At 39.8% G+C, this 21,145-nt stretch overlaps 1 protein-coding gene across 1 annotated transcript in view; it reads left to right on the forward strand.

Moving 5' to 3' along the window:
- LOC149321489 (protein Wnt-7a) overlaps window positions 1-21,145 on the forward strand; it is a 65,522-nt gene that overhangs the window by 23,743 nt on the left and 20,634 nt on the right. Inside the window, exon 3 of the mRNA XM_089523090.1 lies at window positions 7,910-8,181. Within this exon, the coding sequence (XP_089379216.1) occupies window positions 7,910-8,181 (272 nt within the window). The remainder of the gene's footprint in view (window positions 1-7,909; window positions 8,182-21,145) is intronic.

Raw genomic sequence — 21,145 nt, forward strand, 5'->3', positions numbered from 1 at the left:
TTACCCAAACTAGGTATTTCCCTGATGTTTCTTCATTCTCTGCCAAGGTTTATCAGTAGATAAGAGTTGTAGTCCAGAACATTTAGACAGCAATAGATTAAACATCCTGCTTCCTTCAGGGATCAGTCTGATTCCTCTGAGAACCCACACAGAAAAGCATGAAAGTAACAGTTCTCCTGTGGTGGTGCCCCTTATTAACAGCGGCATATTTTCTTTGAAGATGGAGCTTCCACTGAACCACGATGACTGATAGTCATTGACATACTCACTATGAATTCATCTAACCCCATGTCAGACAAATGTTAAATGTGTTGTATAAAGTTAGTAACATCAATATCATCAACAGAAGAAGCTAACTAAGAACAGCAGCAACCATCTAAACAATGATTATAATCACTTTGGAGGGTAGCAAATTCTTGTTCAAGCAGGGCTGGCCTTTATATCTATAGGCTTGGAGGTGCTCGCCACTTTTTGTGGCCAGTTTTCCTGCAGCTGCTCTGTGTTGCATAGGAGCCATCCAGGTGCTGGACCTGTTCCTGGCAAAGATTCAGGCCTGTGAGGGCTGTTGTAGAAACAGGGGAGTTTATCAGACAAGGGAAATTGGAAGTATAATCCAATGGCAATCTGAACGCAATCATGGGGTTTAATGTTATTGCGTGATAACCCACTACATGCAAATTCGGGCAATGAGAAGTCAGTCTGAACGCAATCATGTGGTTTCACGTTATTGCGTGATAGAATGCCACACGCAAATTCAGGCAATGGCATGCTATTTTCGGGCAATGGGAAGCCAGTTCGAATGCAATGCGCATTCACATAATTGCACTAAACTAGCAACTTTAAGTGAATGTGTTCTAGCCCCACTTTCTTTTCATTCAAATTTAAGCAAAATTCCTCCTGTTTGATAAACTCCAGGAACAGCTACAAGAGTAGAAGCCATAACATTGAGAGGAGGCTCACAGTCTTGGAAGCAATCATGCATCCTGTATGATGTTGTGGCTAGAGTATTGGCCCAGGAGTTGGGAGGGGGAGCTTTTAAGTTCTACTGAGCTATGAAATTCAAAGAACCAATCAGTCTCTCTTAGAGGTGTTACAAGGCTAACATGGAGGTGAGAGCAGCATGTACTCCATGTACTCTTGGAAGAAAAGGTGGGGTATAAATGTGATGAAAAAAATAAATAAGTAATGCATACATTAATTAGGTGTAAAATGAAGAGCTATTTTTTTCTGTCTGTCCTGAATTTTCTGCAAAATGATGTTCCTAGTCTTAATTTTTCCCTGAGAATGTACTGTTTTTTTATTTTTCGAATAATGTTTTAATTGAATTGATCATTTAATGCTTTTAAAAATTTCTGTAGCATATACTGTTTTAGCCATGTTGTTTCAATTTACACTGTAATTTAGTTTGGTTCCCATATTGGGAGAAAGACAGGATATCAATCAATCAATCAATCAGTCAATCAGTCAATCAAATAATACTGAGAGCAAAGCCATTTGATCTACATGTTAGCTTAAAATCACTTGAGGTGGACACTCCTTAAAATATTCTTTATAATTATGATTTGCATTGTTAATGGAATGTAACTTCTGGAAGGCATTCTTTTCCCTCTTATCAGGTATAAACAAAATTTAAAGATATAGCCGTGTCAATCTGTAGAAGCAGTATGTTGGAAGATCTTGTAGCACCTTTGAGACTAACTGAAAGAAAGAAATTGGCAGCATGACCTTTCATAGACTAAAGTCTACTTCCTCAGATGCAACAGGTATAAACAGTGAGGCTAGGCATAATGGTGTGTTCCTGGGGATTGTTTTTATTTTAGAACTCTTTTCACTCTGGAGATCCAACCAATGGAAGGGGTTTTCAGAAGGGTTTTGGCAGCCACAGATTAAATAAGAAATGCTTCACCAATATTTAAAAACATACAGGCCCAAATCCAATTGATCATCCCAGCTAGAGTAGCAGAATCATAGGATCATAGATTCTCAGAGTTGGAAGGGGCTACAAGGGCCATCTAGTCAAACCCACTTCCATGCAAGAATTTGACATTAAAGCACTCTTAAGAAATACTCATCTAATCTCTGTTTAAAGATCTCCAAAGAAGGAAAGTCCACCACCCTCTAAAGTAGTTTGAGGCAAAGTAGATCCAATTAATTGTTACATGAGAAAGCAACACTTAGGTAAATCTAATTGATTCAATAGGTCTGCTGTAGTTTGATTGGCAGTTCAGTTTGGGCCACACTGAAGTAAAATTTGAGATCAGATTAAGTTAACTGTGATACTGAACAAAAGTACAATAATATTAACAATATAAATTATTATTATTATTAATAACAACAATAACAGTAAATAATACCAATAAAATTATAAGCCCTTGAAGTGCCCTCCAATAATTTTTCCGCACAGTTTTGTCTCCTCTTCATGCTCTTCTGTCTTGTGTGCTATTGCTGGCGATAGCTGTTGTATCTACAAAATACCCTGGATTATAGCTCATATTTCAGAGTAAACAATGTTTTCAAGGGTAAAACTAATATGTTGGATGCAAGAGGATAGTCAATGAAATAAGAAAGCTGAATTTAAAGTACCAGTGCCAGATAATTTTCTACTTAATTTACATTCTAAAGAACAAATGTGATCATGCTCTAAATCATGAGTCACTGTGTTTTTAAATTTAATGAGGCAGGAGTATGATGTTTGATCAATAGGATATCAAGCTTTTTATAACTCTGGTGTGGTAAATTGCCTTGGAGTCTTGTCTTTTCATTGTCCTTTCCCTTGTCCTTCAATACCAGAGAGTTTTTACTAAAGGAGAAAGCATATGGATCTTTCTCTGTTAAAGGAATATCATTTAATGTAGAAAAGTGAAAGGTAGCCCAAGTAGCTAATCAGAGCTCAGAAAAGTCACTTTTTGGGCTAGAACTCCCATACTGGGAGATTCTGTGAATTATAATAAATAAAAACATTACTTTTCCAAACTCTGGTCAAAAATGGAACCACTAGTGCTCTTTGGAAATGTGGTCTGAATGGTAGGATATGACAGGAAGGGTGTGGTACAGAGGATATGTAGTTAAATGACAACAGCAAACCCTGGCCTCTATTGGTAAGCATCACATTATACTCTTGCTGGGCTAATGAATGTGAAGACCATAAACGGAAGCCTATTCTAGAGCAGCCCAGTTCATTACAGACTGTGATGAACCCATCTTTCTTCTTTCCCCTGCTAGAACTGTCTCTGAACAAAGAACATGGCCAAGCATGGCCAAGAAACTAAAGGAACCCAAATCTGCATTTCTACACATTCCAGGTTGACACTCTTCCTTCACCACTCCCCATGATCCATGCTTATGTTAAATAGGTCATCCTCAGTCTGTAGTGGTAAATTTTGAAGTATAGGTGGTCATCATGACTGTCCCATTGCCACGCCTTCAAGGAGAGTGCAAAAATATAGGGTAACTGTGCCAGGGCCCATTTTAATACATTAGTACTATAAGTTTTCATCTCTTAATTTAGAATGTCTTTTGTTAAGCTATTTGTTTTTAGTTGTCCATTCAGGAATGATCTATCATAAATTAATTTGAAATTATAACAGAGATACATCATGCTAATATATTATTCCTAAGAGAATCACCCCATGGCTATTGTGAGGTTTGTACCTACACCAAGAAAAAACAGAGACTTGTAGAGTGGTGGATGTTGGCAGACAACTTCAAATCATTCTTCTATGCTCCTGCTTTGATCCCTTGAGCTTAACTAGTCCTTCTGGGCTATTGACTGTCCTGATTGAATTTTCCTCTTGAAATCCCCAGTTTAAAAAAAAAAAATGGGCCTTTGAGATCTTCCCTTGTCTTTATATCGATGACAAAAAGGCAGCACTGGCTAAGCTGTGCACAGAAGTAGTGATAAATACCTACAAACAAAGGCAGCTCATTTTCTCCTTTCATGCTCATATTGCCTGCATTGCCCTTGAGGTAAAATTCCAGATAACCAAATTCAGGAGTGGAATTAGAATTGTGAAACTGGAGGGAACAGAAAGCATGTGGAAGGACTTGGAGAGGACAGCAGAGTAGTCATCGCATCAAGAATTACTGGTTGGCAGCCTTGATGGCTCAAGTCCATTCACGTGTGCTCAAAAGCTGTGTTCACTGTGTTCGGTGATGCTTCCTTTCAAGGCACAGCCAAACTTTCAAAGCAGTATCCATCCTACTGCAAGAACAGAAAAGTTAAATGTCTACAATTGCCAGCAACAACAGGATTGTTAGGTAGTGTTAGATCTTGAAGGAGCTATCCAAGGTACTATACCCTATCAGACTAAAATCTGCAGCACACTCACAGCCCCACTGACATTGGAATCACCACCCACCACTGCAACACTACAGTACAAAATGCATTCTCTTCCTGTCCACTTAATGGTCACCTCAACATTCTCAACAGACCCTGAGGTCTCACCCACCACAGCAATAAAAGTAGCTTAAAAACTGCAGTTATACCTCAAAAGAGGTGGTGGGACCTTGAGTGAAGTTTTCTTGGCAAGATTTATTCAGAGGGGGTTTGCAATTGTCTTTTTTTAGAGGCTGAAAGAATGCTTGTTTCTCAAGGTCACCCAGTGGATTTCCATAGCTGACTGGGATTCACGAGTTGATTCAGAAGTCCTAGCTTCAGTATTGGCTTCAGTTGTATTTCTCCACTGCAGCCACTAGAATTGGACTATCCAAATATGCTAAGCAGCCTTCCCCCTATGGGTCACTTGCAAGCTACCATGAGTGGGAATGATGAGGGAAGCCAACACATCTGGAGGGTACTGGGTTGGTAAAGAACAATAAGAGTTTAGGGGTAATAACTGGACATACTGTAAGATGTAAAATTTGTTCAGAGTCCCTTATAGAAGAGCAATCTTTTTCTAGGTAGCTTGTAATAAAATGAGAAGGTTATCTTTTGTGGTGGGAAGTGGAACAAACAGGATATAATAAACAAGATATTAAATAATACAGACTCATGTTATCTTTAATGGTATGAATACGTTACAGTCACTGCCAATGTAAATGGCAAAACCTTCACTCTCTCTGAAGTCATAACCTGTAAAGTCTGTGTGACATCCTGATGAGATGAAATATGGCAATTAAAAATTCATACATTTAGACCTTTTTCACTTACTGTAGTTTAAGTTACTCTTACATTATATTTATGGTAAAGCAGCTCATGGAAAGTTTAATATTAGTAGAGTTCCTATATATTTCAAAAGTCCAAGATTCTTATGTCTATAAGCAGTTATATAAATGTAAAACACTAAACATTAAGAAGAGTATACAGTTCTATTAATACATATCCTGCAGCTAAGTGGCCATGAAGGGTAACTATTAGCTGATTTTGTTGATGTCATCCTTGAATCCATTATGCTACAAGCTATTTGTGGCATTTGATAAGGAAGTAGATATTTTCAGTAAAATAACCACTAAGAGGCAAGTATTAATATATAGATCGCTTGTGGGGAGTGATTCTGCTGAGAATACAATGCTTGAGGCTTAAATTCTAAACAAACATGCCTGTGATCAAGTCTTGTTGAACTCAGTGGCTTCTTTCTGAGTAGACATGTACAGGATTGAAGTGCATTGGGACGGTTTATCAGAGATACCCATTATTTCAGGTATATGTATCTAAATGTTGTTACAGTAGGGGCTAGGTACTAAGATGGGGGTGGTGAATTGATTGTCTTCTAAATATTGCTGGACTATAATTTCCACCAAGCCTGATCAAAGCCCACACTGGCTGGAGCTGAGGGGAACTGGGAATCCAATAAGTTTTGGAAGGCCATAAGTTACCCTCTTACAGAGTTTTGCCTAAGAGTTAACAGAAAAGGTAGGTTTCCAGAAGAGATTTGCTGGAAGTAAGGGAGATGGCATTGTATAGGTGTCCTAGGAGGCAATGCAGAGAGCGTAGCAAGGGAGAAAAGCCAGAATAGCCCTAGGAAATAGGAAACCTATAGATGGCTAAAGGGGGGTGGAAGTGGATGAACAAAGACCCTGGGAAAGGATCTGACTGGCTATAATGGTAGGGAAATATTGGAAGAGGGCCTCTTTTTTTTAAAAGTAAGCATTATGTCAGGGACGTAGCTAGGATTTTAGGAAGGGGGGGGGGTCCAGACTAAGCGCCACTATTATAATGGGGCTTGGGTGCGGCGGCACAGCAGCACACACCATTCATTTTTCTAATGGAAGGGGGGGGTCTGGACCCCAAGAACCCACACCTTGGCTACGTCCCTGATTATGTGTTGTTCTCATATAGGCAGGAAGCCAGTGTAGGGATCTAAGGAGTATGATGTGTAGTCAGAATATGAGAGACGTGAATCATTTGGGCAAGAGTGTGAGGATTCAAGGTGAGTCAATTCAAGGTTGACTGTGGTCCAAAACACACTGCAGAAATAATCCAGTTTGAGACTACTTTAACTGCCCTGGCTGAGTGCTGGGTAATCCTGGTATTGTCATTTATTTTGGCACCAGAGCTCTCTGACAGAGAAGACTAAGTGTCTCACAAAACTACAGTTCCTAGAGTTCCCTAGCATTGAGCCAGGGCAGTTAAAGGGTTCTCAGACAGGATTAGTTATGCAGTCTGTTTTGGACCTGCATCAGTCAGTTCTTATACAATTAACTGGTATAGGCTGGAAAGGAATATATTCACCCATTGTATCATGACCAGAAGATCTTACCTTAGCCATGTGCTAATGCATATTATACACATATCAACTACAAATAAATATTTTGGGGTGGCAGTCAGAATAACAACAAAAGATGGCCAAGATCCAGCACTAAATCTAATGGAGTATAAAGTCCCCCTAGTGTTTTCTGTGCTGGATTTCCTGGTTCCTTGGTCATGAGACACAACTTGATGGTGCCAGGGTGCATCCCTATGGACAGTTAGGTACTGAGTACTTCCTTGCACAATGAACATAAAAGCACAAGTGCTTGCATAATCTGAGCTCCAAGGCCGTTGTCCCAGTTTATCCATGCATGTATCAGCAAAAGGTTTCTGGCCCATGTGCCTTTCTTTTTAGAGGGCAGTCTTTTAACTGAAAGGTGGTTTGTCTGATGGTGGCCTTTTATACGAATGCAGCCTCTGTTTGAAAAGTTGTCCAGTATAAGTCCAGGAAGGAGAGCAAGAACATTAAAGTTGATCATCAACATACAAATAGATCTTATAGCACTTTGTAACTAACTGAAAAAAAGAATCTACTTCTTCAGATGCATGGGATGGGTCATGCTACCAGCTTCTTTCTTTCAGTTAGTCTGAAAGGTGCTACAAAATGCCTTTGCATACTAATTTTACAGATTAATATGGCTATGATTTAGAATTCTTGACCATCAACAGTAATTACATAGATGGGAAACTCAGCAGGCAGCACACATGTCACTCGGTGAGAGTCTTCTGCTCTGTTATAGGAGGTCCTTGATTACTTTTTAAATCTGAATAATTATTTCTAAAGGTACATCTAAAGAGAATTATTTGCACATGCAAACTGTATGCAATTTATGTCCCTTTTTGTCCTCTTCTTTGGTCCTGCTTGCATGGCAACCCTGTGTGAAACTAAAGTATAGTAAGAGCAGCCTTGCTTGCATCATTAAGTACTGACTACTTGACTTTTAGTTTGGTAAATTCAAGCACATGGACATAGCCAAATGTGTTGCCTTCACTACAACATGTGTACTGATTCTTTGAGGAGTGCTTGAGCATCCACAAGAGACTAGTATTCCAAAGTATCAGGAAATGCTAATGCTTGCATACCTATAGCATGAATAACCTTGCAACATTTCCATTACACAGAATTGCACAAGTTGTTGGTTCCACCACCCCATCCCACCCCACCCCACCTCTTTCCTCCAAATGTCCAATCCTTGACTGAGCAATGTGTCCTAATTTCAGGGAGCAGAGAAGCAGCATTCACCTATGCCATCATTGCTGCTGGAGTAGCACATGCGATCACTGCTGCCTGCACCCAGGGGAACTTGAGCGACTGTGGCTGTGACAAGGAAAAACAGGGACAGTATCACAAAGACGAAGGATGGAAATGGGGAGGCTGCTCCGCAGACATCCGATATGGAATAGGATTCGCCAAAGTGTTTGTGGATGCAAGGGAGATTAAACAGAATGCCAGGACCCTCATGAACTTGCACAACAACGAGGCGGGGCGAAAGGTAGGCACCTGTGCTCACCTCCTCAGGTGGCCATCCTATATCTCTACAGCAACTTGTATGCACATTTTCTTTCACAGTAATGCCATTTTTCAACTCCTGGCTATGAACATTTGGACAGCATGATCAGACAGATTATCCTTCTGGCAAATATTTGTCCAGACCAGCACTTCACAGTAATAAAACATAAAGTAAAAACTAAGAAGGCATAATGAAAGCATTTTAAGGTTAAATGTGTGGTATTGTGGATGCTGACATCTGGGTAAATGCATCTTAATTTGCCTGATATAGGTGACCGGCAGGATTTTCTTCCCCCAAATGTGGCAAAGACTGGTACCATATCTGTGCCCTTTGCTACCACTGTTTCTTTCTTTCCTGGAAACTCACCTTTGGCTTGCAGCCATTAGCTCACAGAATGACACAAGTTCACAGGCCACCACTGATCTAGATTAAAAGGCACAAGGCAATTCTCACATTGTAGGAAACTCCTGAGCTAGCCTTTACAACATCCGTTCAGGGTGGCAGGTATTGGCTTACATGATTTTTCTGCCCATCTAATGTGCTAACCCTCAAAAGATCAATAATTAGTTATTTTCTCTCCCAGTAGTGTTTGCTCTCCTGGACGTGGGGGTGGAAGGGATCTCTTTTGTGGGAAATTAAGCATTGTGAGTCCTTTCTGTATTCAAACATTATTAATCTTTTGTCATCATACATGATAAATGGAAGCTCAAGTGCCATGTATCATTGCAGGCTTTCTTTATCTGTAAGTCAGAAATCTCTGGTAGGTAACTTTTTCTGTAAAGGGTAAGTGCTGTATTTTTGTTAGCTATCACAATGCCATTTACTTGCTAGAATGTTTTTTCTATCTGTAAATAGAAAGTTCACTTTGGCAGATTTGGATTGGAAGGGCAGGGTGGTGGCTGTTGTTAGTAATTGTTCTTGGCAAGATTTGTTCAGAGGAGGTTTGCCTTCCTCTGAGTCTGAGAGAGTGTAACTTGCAAAGATTTACCAGTGAATTCCAAGGCTGAGCAGGGATTTGGACCCTGGTTTCCAGAGTTGTAGTCCAGTGCTGAAATTACTATGCTATGCTGGCTCTCATGTGGTGGGACTTGTTAGTCTTACAATAATATTAGGTGATCTTCAGGAACCAAGAGCTCCAGCACATCTTGAAATTTAGAAAGCCTAGTTCTCTAGTACATTTATCACATGATCAGATAGGTGGAAGCAGTTTCTTTTCTTTTCTTTTAAAGCTATAGTCATTCTGGTATCTGCCAAACTGTACTGCAGGTATTAGGTTTCAGTGAACAGTTATACTGATGATAGATATTGCTGCTTAATATGCTAGAATATCTTTATCATGAGGTTTAATCATGGATTGCTGCTGTTGTGAATGGTTACTATGGCGGGATACAGACCGCCCAAAGCGGGTGGTCTCCCGCCACCCTAGTTTGCTCCGCAGGAAGCCGCAGCCTCCAGACCGCGGGGCTTCCCCGCAGAGCAAAAAGAACCCTTAAAAATCAGGTTCTTTATGCAGCGCCATTGTGATGCCACAATGTGCCAATGGTGCACTTGCGGCATCACAATGGCGCTGGGATGTGTGGATGCTAAGCGTCCGCCACGTCAAAATGGTGGCACCCATGTGTACTGGGTGCCGCCATTTTTACGTACAGCTTATGTACTAGGGTTGCGGGGCGTATATAAGCAGTGCCCCGAGGCAACCCTAGTACGTATGCAGGCCGGCGCTTTTGCCGGTCTGTACAGCACCTATGTTTATTTTCTTGGAGGCTATAGTTAACACTGGCTACTAGTGATGACTGTGGGATATTCCAGTAAGATATTCCAGAACACATTACACATGGATAGACTGCATAAAGGAAGCTATGGCTCTGAGTCTGCAAGACCTGAGCAGGGCTGTTGGTGACAGGGTGACTTGGAGGTCTCTTATTCAAAAGCTCATCATATGTTGAAGTTGACTTGATGGAAGTTAACAACAACAAATAGTGGAGACAATATTCTTTTGCTTTTGCACTCACTCATGCCCATAGTCTTCCCTCAGATAGCTGGATGGTCCCTGTGGAAGTTGAATGATGGGCTAGACAGGGGTTAGGTCTGATATGCTGTGGTTGTTCTTATGCTCTTATGTTTTACATGTATTTAAACTTTAATGAAACTACTAGTTGATGTATTTTTTTTTTGCATTTAACTTGCATCTGACCTCTCTATTGATGTGTCCCCACCTCACCACCAAGTTCAAACAATAATTCATGAAAGCTCATACAGATGTTATGCTTATATACTTATAACAAATAAATTTACAGTAGTACAAAAATCTTTGTTGCTCTTGTTATCTACATTTATGTACATACAGTTGGCTCTTTATATCCATGGATTCTTTATCTACAGATTTGAACATCCATGGCTTGAAAATATTTAAAAAGCATATACATACCAAAAAGCAAACACTGATTTTGTCATTTTATAAGGGAAACCTTATCTATCTATTGTATTAATGGGACCTGAACACCCACAGAATTTGGTATCCACAGGGGGTCCTGGAACCAAACTCCAGCAGATACCAAGGGCCCATTGTATTTGTTGTTGTTGTGTGCCTTCAAGTCATTTCTGATTTATGGCAACCATATCACAGGGTTTTCTTGGCAAGATTTGTTCAGAGGAGGTTTGCCATTGCTTTTCCCTGAGGTTGAGGGAGTGTGATGTGCACAATATCACCCAGTGGGTTTCATGGCTGAATGAGGATTCAAACCCTGGTCTCCAGAGGTGTAGTCCAACACTTAACCACCACACCACGTGTACCTGTTAATTAAGGAGAATACTTCATCTGATGAAGGGGAATCTAATTTATGAATGCTTAACAATAAATTTGTCCAGGGGTACAGCCTAGTGTTCAGGGGCAAGCAATAGAAAGCCCTTTTTGCTCCACAGGTCCCCCCTAGCCTGAAGGAATGAGCTGGTCAGTCTACTGGAAATTCCCCAAGGGCTCACCTGCTGCTATTGAAATGAGGGAGGCAAGATGAAGACGTCTACCCAAAGGGGACAGGAAGGAAGAGTGGTGCTGGGAAACAGTCAACACCAAGAACAATAGCATAGTGGACAGGAGTATGTGGGTGGACAATTTTAAGCTGGGCAGAGCCTGGAGCAGAACAGGTGGTGCCCGGTGGCTCTTTTGGCTTGCAATGCAGATGGCATCATGCTGTCCAGTACAGCCTAGTTATGCCCCCAAATCTTTTAGGCCTTCAGTTGACAAAATACACTTTTGTCTTTAATCCAATGTGACTTAGTGGACATTGGCTAGTATCAATGATACTTTTGTTCCTCCTTCCCCTGTGATCAAGTACACTGCCCCCCCCCCCCAAATTCTCTGTAGGGTCTCTAAGTTTCCTTCCACTGGTTTTGAGTATTTACAGGGTTTATAGAGGGAGGAGGAACCCCCTCCTCTTCTGGTCTTGCTCACAATACCATTTTCATATGTAGAATGATAACTCCAGATCTCGCCGTTGGTCAGTTTTGGTGCAACAGATTTAACCCAACTGTTCCTATTGAAACTCTGCACAGGTTTTGCTGGTGAAGTGTTTAGGTCTTATTTTTGTAGCCCAGATGCCTTGGGTTGTCCTTTACATACAGAAATGATCTCCCTAATAGCTGGTCTGAAAAGCAAAATATTAATGTTTTTGAGCTTCTCGTTTTGATTGATTTAAAGACAATTTTAATAACTTCTATGCTGCTCCAAAACATTGGATCAGAAGACTGAATTCAGGCTTTTTGAAGTGGGAAGGAATGATCATACCCAATCAAATCTGAAGGGTCATGTCTATTATGCCAATTAAACATAATTGTAGGCAGTAATTAAATCATAGATGTGCCAACTATTTGTGATACCCGAGTAAGGTTTTTGTTTAGTTTTGCATATAGCAAGTAATAGATGCATAATAAGTAGTCTGGTTTACTTTGAACTGGGCTGGTGTACTGCTTCCTTGGATTCAATTTATAAATGAATCCCTATTTATAAATGGGACCAATTTATAAATGAACACAATAATAAAAGTTCAAACAATGTGCATGCATGCACACACACACACACACACACACACACACTCACAGAGCAATAATATTGCATATTTTATACTGAACCCAGAACATTTAGAGTCTCCAAAAGTTCCATGAACCTCACAAAGTACCAGTGTAGGACTGATTTACAGAAAATTTTGTTGCTGAAAAATCATGGGAACTAACTTCAAAGCTCTAAATAAAAATAAAGAAATAAAACATACAAATGCAAAACTTCTGTAGGGAATGTACTCTTCTTCCATCCCTCCCAAATCCATACATAAAGATCATATCACCTCTTTTAAGTTTAATTTCTTATTCCTGAAAAACACAGCTGCTCTCTGCTCCAACTCTCTCTTGTACCCAGTGTGCCAGAACCAAAACATATGCAGGATGCCCTGGCATCACATAATGAAGTTTTTAGATCTCTGAACTGAAGGATAAATGCATAGTACTGATAACATTGCCTATCAATAATAATTGTTCCATCTGATTTCTGATTTCTGAATATATCAAGCTTCATTGCATTCATATAACTAACTGTACATGTGCATGCACGTGTCTTCAAGTGGCCTGTCAACTTATGGCAACCCCATGAATTTCACAGTTTTTAAAGGCAAGGAATACTCAGAGATGGTTTTGCCAGGTCTTTGCTCTGAAGTATAGTCTACAGTACTTGGCATTTGTTGGCAGTTTCCCATCCAAGTACTATCCAAGGCTGACTCTACATAGCTTCCAAGATCAGATGGGTCTGGGTGCCTTTAGAGTATTTAGGCTGGCTATATGCATGGAGATAATTCAAGGACTCTAGCACACTTACAAAATGGATTAATACATGAAAGGCTTTATTAACTGACCAAAAGGTACTCACAGAATTATTTTGGATGTGACCTTTCTGATGATAAGCAGAAGTGCAAATAATTTGCATTTTCTGGTCCTTTCCATCTCTATATTATCTGCAACTCTAACCTTTTCACAATTTTACCCACTAACGTGCTGTCTGGTCATGTGTAATTTGTTTCCCATCATTAAATGGGATCATTTAGCTCTTAGGGTGGGCACAGGAAAAATTGTATTTGGGGTAAGATGGAGATTCAAGAGGACAAGAATTATTTGTTTTACCTTACCTTGTATTCCCCTCCCTCCCTGATGTGACATCTAGAGCCGTAAATGCAGTTTGAATTTGCCATTATATTTCAAAGGTCTTGTTTATATTTCATATTTCATTGTGTCCTAGTAAAAGTCTGTAACATGTAAATGCTTGTCTCGTTAGAGTTTCAGATCATCCTGAACAATTGGAGCTGAGGGTGTAAAAGCAAAACTCTTTCTCTGGCTTCATATACTTGGAAGCCAATCTGGCCTAAATCCAATTTATTGCTAGTAGAGTGAAAACGCTTGCTAGTAGAAACACAGTGGATTATATCTTTGCACAAATTATTGTCCAAAACACCTGCACACTTGGCAACCAGATATAAAATAGATAGAGCAAAGTGGTTGCACAAACAGTTGTGCATCTGGTTGTAAACACTGGTTGTACAACTCTTTTGCACAATTAGTTATGCAGACTTTAGCACAAAAAACCCTATATTGGATCTCACCCTTGTACTAGTTTTGAAACTGTTCAACTGCAAGCACAAACATCCTTGCATTTGTCTAATGACAGAAGTGAACACTGCCAGGAGCTCTATAATGCACACAGGTGTTTTTATATGGTTAAGAAATACAGTAGAAGCATGACAAAGCATGAAGTGCTTCAGTTTATAGAGGCATAAAGTGCTCCACTTCTTTGAAGTGAATGAGAAGATTCTGCATGCAATAGACCTTACCCCAACACCACCTGTTTTAAGAGTCAGAATGATGTATAACAAGTGCATGTGTGGTGTGTGCCTTCAAGTTGTTTCTGACTTATGATGACTCTAAAGCAAACATGTGACAGGGTTTTCTTTGCAAGATTTTTTGGTGTGGGTTGGCTTTGAGGCTGAGAGTGTGACTTGCCCAAGGCTACCCAGTGGATTTCCATGGCTGGGTGAGGATTTGAACCCTGGTTGCCAGAGCTTTATCATGCTGGCTCTTAGTGCTTAATATTACAGTGTTCATAAAGTGTGTGAGAGCCAGTATGGTGTAATGGTTTGAGTGTTCAACCAGGACTCTGGAGACCAAGGTTTGATTTCTTGCTCGGCAATGAAACCCACTGGGTGACCTTGCATGAGAGACATGTTTTCAGCCTCAGGGGATGGCAATGGCAAACCTCCTCTGAACAAATTTTGCCAAACAAATCCCATGATAGGTTTACCTTTGGGTTGCCATAGGTCATAAACAACTTGAAGGCACTCAGCAGAAACAAGTATAAAACCTGTATATATATGAAACATTGTTCTCCTCCCTCCCCTTGACTGAGTGAATATATAGAGTGAATATGTAGAGTGGGAGATAGGAACAAACTAAGAATTATGAATGCAATAGTACAACAGCTTGTGTGGAAAGATAAAGAAAATTACTACAATGACTAATGCAGAAAAACAGAAGACAACAACAAAAAGGGAATAACAAGAGATCTATTTCACAAGATCTGGTAAATCAAAGGAAAATTGAAACTAAGGACTGACATGCACTATGAGAATAAAAATAACATAATTCAAGACCAGGAGGGAATAAAAAGACGTTGGATGCAATACACAGAAGAATTATACACAAGAGATGACAAAATGAAGGACACATGGAATGAAGAGCCAAATTCTAAAAAGAGAGGTGGAAACTGCAATAAGAGAAATAGTGAAAAACAAATCACCAGGAACATATTCCAAATGAACTGCTGCAATCCACATTGTCAGAGTCAACTCTAGCACTAACCAACATATGACAACAGATATGGAAAACAAAACGATGGCCAACAGATTGGAAGCGATCAATATACATATCCATCCACAAAAAGAGAGACACAAGAGACTGCAGCAACTATAGGACCATAGCACTGACCTCCTATGCAAACAAAATCATGCTCAAAACTCTGCAACATAGACTCCAACCATACATGGAGACAGAAATCCCAGAGGTTCAAGCAGGATTCAGGAAAGGAAGAGGCACTAGGGACCACACTGCAAACATAAGATGGCTGATGGAGCTCACCAGGGAATTCCAATAGAAAATCAAAATGTGCTTTATAGACTATAGCAAAGCCTTTGACTGCATAGGTCATGAAAGGCTATGGAATGACTTAAAGACATGGGAGTGCCAACACATCTGATAGTCCTAATGGGGAATCTGTACTCAGGACAAGAGGCTACTGTCAGAACAGAACATGGAAAGACAGAATTGTTTCAATTGGGAAAGGGGTCAGACAAGGCTGTATCCTTTCACCCTATCTGTTCAACTTGTATGCAGAACATATAATGAGAAAATCAGGCTTGGACACAGAAGAAGGAGGAGTGAAAATAGGAGGAAGGATTATCAACAATCTAAGATATGCAGATGACACCATAGTACTAGCAGAAAACCCCACAGACTTGGAACACCTACTAAGGAAGATAAAAGAAGAAAGTGCAAAGGCAGGCTTAATGTTGAACATAAAGAAAACCAAAACAATGACCACCAATGACTTTCATGAATTCAACCTAGACAATGAAGAAATAGAAGTAGTAAAAAAATGCCCATTCCCGGGATCAAACATTGATAGAAGTGGGGATTGCAGTTAGGAAACCAGAAGAAGATTAAGAATGGAGAGGGTAGCCATGAAAGAACTAGAAAAGGTTCTAAAATACAAAGATATATACAACTGAGCACAAAAGTTAGAAATATACAAACCATTGTATTTCCTATTACTATGTATGGACATGAGAGCTGGACAGTTAAGAAAGATGATAGGAAGAAAATCAATTCATTTGAGATGTGGTGCTGGAGAAGAGTGCTGAGGATCCCATGGAGAGCCAAAAGGACAAACAAAAGAACATATCAAGCTGGAAACCTCCCTGGAAGCCAAGATGACCAAACTGGCCATCTTGGCTCTCGTAATTTGGACACCTCATGAGAAGGAAGGACTCAATGGAAAAGACAATAATGCTGGGAAAGGTGGAGTGAAGTAGGAACAGAGGAAGGCCACATTCTAGATGGATGGACTCTGGTAAGGAGGTCACAGGTATGGGGTTGCAGGAATTAAGCAGAGCAGTGGAGGACAGAGGGTCTTGGTGTTGTCTTATTCATAGGGTCACCATAAATTGAGATTGACTCGAGGGCAGTTAACATAATCTGTATTTCACCAGCTGGCTATGCTCCTGATGCTTGGGGCCACCCTTTCACCCAATGGCTGTTCACTTGTCTTTAGTTATTTATGCCATTATAACTCTCTTTTACCCAGTGAGCTCAAGGCAGTGTACATTTATATCTTCACAACTCAACTGAGAGAGAATGGCTAGCCCAGGGTCCTCCAGTGTGCACAATTGCTAAGTGAGGACTTCAGCTTGGGCTTCCTGAATCCTAGTCCAACATTTTTAAATATTACACCATGCTGATTCTCCTTAAACTAGAGAAATGAGTGTGAACCTACCTGCCTGAAATGCACAATTAGGAACTTCTTTGCACAAATGCTGAACGTTCAACTGCTAGTAAATACAAGCAGTAGCACGTTGACATCATGGATCATAGTCAGGGAGTGCAATCTCACTATCCTATCATGTGTTCACTGGGTGTTCATGTGTGTATACAACTACTGGTTGTATATATTAGTTATTGCAGGTTTTAATGTAGCATTCTGAATACATAGTGTGGCTGACATAGATTTGAGTGGGCCTATTAGTATAACATGTGAAGAAATTAACTATATCTTGGAAGGAAGGAAGAAATCAGCTCCAGGTCACAAAACACATTGCAGACTCACTCCATTCTTATGAAAAAGTGTTCATACTGGCATTTATTTCAAAGACATTATGCAGATGCACAACATGATGATGGAACTAGCTCCAAGGCCCTCGGTATGCACTCAACACTAATAAGCTAGGCATGAAAGTTTTCACTTTGTTGGCAGTATTAGCAGGACAGATAGTGCAAGTGCTGACTTTAGACCTCTACTATTTTCCCAACAGGCACAGAAACTATTTTGATGTGGAGATCTTTACATGCCTGTCCAATGTAGAACCAATGAACTACTTTTGGAGCGCTGCCAGAGTCTGTTGGCTCTGTGGTTTAGCAGAGGGTGATGATGACGACGATGATGATGATTCATATTTACTTATATCTGACTTTCTTCCAGTATAGGGATTCAAGGTGGCTAACAATCAATTTAAAACAATACAATTTAAAAATAATACAAAAACATTAAAAAGCATAAATAAAAAGTTAAAAACAATGTTAAAAACAATTTAAAATGTTTAAACAGTTATTCATTAAAATATTAAAATGTATTAAAAACTATATACCAACTTTGCATACAATATACAAACCTTGCACAATATTTCAAAGCCCAATTGTTGTCATTTTAAAAGCTTGATGGCACAAAAATGCTTTTTCCTGCTGCCAAAAGGAGAATAGGGATAGGGCCATCCTGGTCTTTCTAGGGAAGAAATTCCAGGGCCTGGGAGCAGCCAGCAAGAAGAAAAAGATATGATTGGAGCTATATGGATAGGTGAAAGAATAACAGGTAAATAAAAGGATTGAATATGGATGTTATTTCCAATATATTCTTACAGAATTTAGGCATTTGTGAGAGCCACCATTGTGTTTGCTCATATATGATAAAACTTCAGAATACGAAAACTCATATGTTTTGTTACAAGACCAATTTTCTATAACATCATCTACTTTCCTAACTTTCAATTAAAGAGGGAGTGACTGTTTAAATGAGTGCAGCAAGTAGTGGCTTCCAAGACAATGAGGTGGTAAATCTGCTCTGGGATTCAGTCCAAACTATCCAGGAGCTATCCAAGATGCTAAATCTGTTTTGGATAGTTCATTTAAAGTTCCTACTAAAAGCTGGATTACAACCTCATTGACATGGAAGCTACCAGCTGTCACTGTGAGAGGAGAGGGATAAGGATGGTGGGGCAGGGAGTTTGGGTGAACATAAGGCTCCATCTGCACAGAGAATCTTCCTTTTTCTGCAATCATATTATAACAGCAATCCTCCTCCTCCTCCACTACCACCACCACTTAGGACAGGCTTGGGCCAAAAAAGGTCTTAACTTTAATGCACAGATTGAATCCAGGATCACCTTCCCTTTGGTTGATATAATAGCCATCTGTTCTATATGACAGAGTCATTTAGGACAGGAGGGCAACCCTGATTGTTGGCCATGGTGGCTGGGGCTTCTTAGAATTGTAGCCAAAACATCTGGAATATTAGAATATGTAGAAAGTCAACCTCACTGGCATGCCTGGAGTAAAGATTTACCCAGATTATGTGAGGGTAACTGAAATCATTATTCATCTCCAGCTCATACTGAACATTCTGGTCAGATAGACATTATCATGTCTCCAGTATTACATCATCAGTTTAGTTATCTGATGTTACCACCAACAGTGATTCTCTGAAGGAGCATGCTTTATTGGAGGTTTCTAGTTTGTTTGACTATGCTACTACTGATATACAGAACTACAGTACCCCAATATAATAATAATAATAATAATAATAATAATAATAATAATAATAAATTGTTTATTTATAAACCGCTTTTCCCAAGATCAAAGCAGTGTACAACATATCAATAAAAAACAATACCGTGAATAACATAGTAAGAATACACATTAATACAAATTAAATTCAAAATGTTAAGTAAAAAACGTATAATTTAACATCATTAAAATCCTAAATATCAGTACATCACAATCAATAGGGGGAAAACATTATTACAAGGAATTGGGAGGGTAGGCTTGTAGGAAGAGATGGGTTTTTAATGCCTTTTTAAAGGCTTCAACCATTCCACTAAGGCGGATCTCCTCAGGTAAGGCATTCCAAAGAGAAGGCGCTACTGCTGTGAAGGCCCTTTGCTGGGTAGTCGCCAATCTCACCTTAGGATAACTGAGTAGTAATTTACCAGTTGTTCTGAGAGTGCGGGGTGGATTATGCAGGGAGAGGCATTCCCTTAAGTAACCCGGGCCCAAGCCATTTATGCCTTTCACTGTCCTTCCCATAGAGTTTATATCCTTAAATTGAAGTATATCATTGGTCTTCTGCTGTCAGTGTTTCTATTATGTCCACTTGAACTCCCTTCTTGTACTGGAGGCATCTAGCACTAGCATTTAAACACATATACAGGATGTCCCTCTTAAAATGTCTTTGGTATATACATTCCTCCTTTGGATTTTTCTGGATCCCTGTCCATTTAGACTTTTGGCTGCCATATTCCACTGAACCTTTGTGGATGACTTCATCAGAACCATATGTTTCCATCAAATTGGGAGTGGAATGCTGGTAGCATGCACCTCTATCACAAACCTCTGTCTCACACAGTGTCTCCATGTCATCACACTGGTGTCAACAAAATGAATTTGTTCCTTGAGCACTAGGAGCAAATTGCATCAAGCAAATGGGGATAAGCTGGTTGAGTAAAATGCTATATATATACACACACACACACACACACACACACACACACACACACACACTCAAGGTCCTAGGTTCAATCCCTATCATCTCCATGTAGGTTTAGAATAATTCATGCCTATAACCCCTGAGAGCCATTGCCAGTGAATGATAGGGATAAGCTAGATGGATGCAATGGAAGTGTAAGGCATCTTTCTTTACTGCTGTGGCCTCAGCCCAGTTGGCAGATTGTTGTTCATGCTATGTGTGATACACAGGGCATATGTCCTCACACCCCAGATAGTTTTCTACCTTCTTAACTTTTTTGCGTGGCTATTTACATGTTTTTCTAGCCACAAAAGATGACTTCTTTACAGTTTTAGGAGGGACATCTTTTGTGGATTGGCACACAGGTTCGCATGGTGACTATTGCATGATAAGATGTTCCATTTTGGTTACTGTTTGTTTTGTGTCTGACCTTTCCCCCATAAGAATCTAATTCTGGTATTTCTGAGAGTTTTTATTGGAAATTCTGCCACATTCAGAATCTGCCTTCTCTTTCACATTTTTCTTTCTCGCCTTGCCTCCTGCTCCTACCAGATTCTACCTAAGACCAGCCATTTAAAAGTCACACTCATAGTTAACAATATACAACACAGTGCAATTCTCTGCCACAAGGTGGCTGCTTGAAAGTCACTTTGTGGTTGAGAAATGCTCCTGTCTGGTCTTTAGCAAAGTCACCCCCCTGTTTGTTTATTTTTTGCTGAGGCCCTGTGACTATAGCAGAGGAAGTCTGTTATTTATGAGTTATATGAGAGAAAACAGCAATGCATTTTCAGACAGTGAATAGGAAAGGGCGTGTAAAAGCTGGAACCTTTCAAGGAACAGTCTTTTAATTGTGACTTGAAAGAAATTATTGAATTGTACTTTCTCCTGCTTTCTCTTTAGTGACATTGAAATTCACTGAATGGCATTTTGCATCAGCATTACATCATATTAAATATAATGCCACATTATGAGTCATTCTTATAAATCATGACACAGCCTGCATTAGAAGGCTCTTGCAACCAAGGGCATATCAAGGTGGCTTTTTATTTGATGTGTCTCTTCACAGAGGAACATAGGTGTGCTGACTTAGTAATCCTATCATGTCCTCCATAAGGAAGCACTTTACTTTTCCTTCAGCACTTCAGTTGAAATCTGAGGTATGAAGCAGTGCAGAACAAATACAACAAAGAATGTCTTGTGTAGCTATCAGAGATGAGGTCATAACTTAGAAAATGAATACACTGATTGTAAAGGAGATGGAAGTAAGATCAGTAGAGGTATCTGCACTTTCTAAACTATTGTAAAGTTATGACTTTATACTGAGTTAGAGGTTCAATTATCTCA

Source organism: Sceloporus occidentalis, unplaced genomic scaffold, assembly GCF_023333645.1.
Source record: "Sceloporus occidentalis isolate IW3139 unplaced genomic scaffold, rSceOcc1.0.p SCAF_1, whole genome shotgun sequence".
Classification (NCBI taxonomy): domain Eukaryota; kingdom Metazoa; phylum Chordata; class Lepidosauria; order Squamata; family Phrynosomatidae; genus Sceloporus; species Sceloporus occidentalis.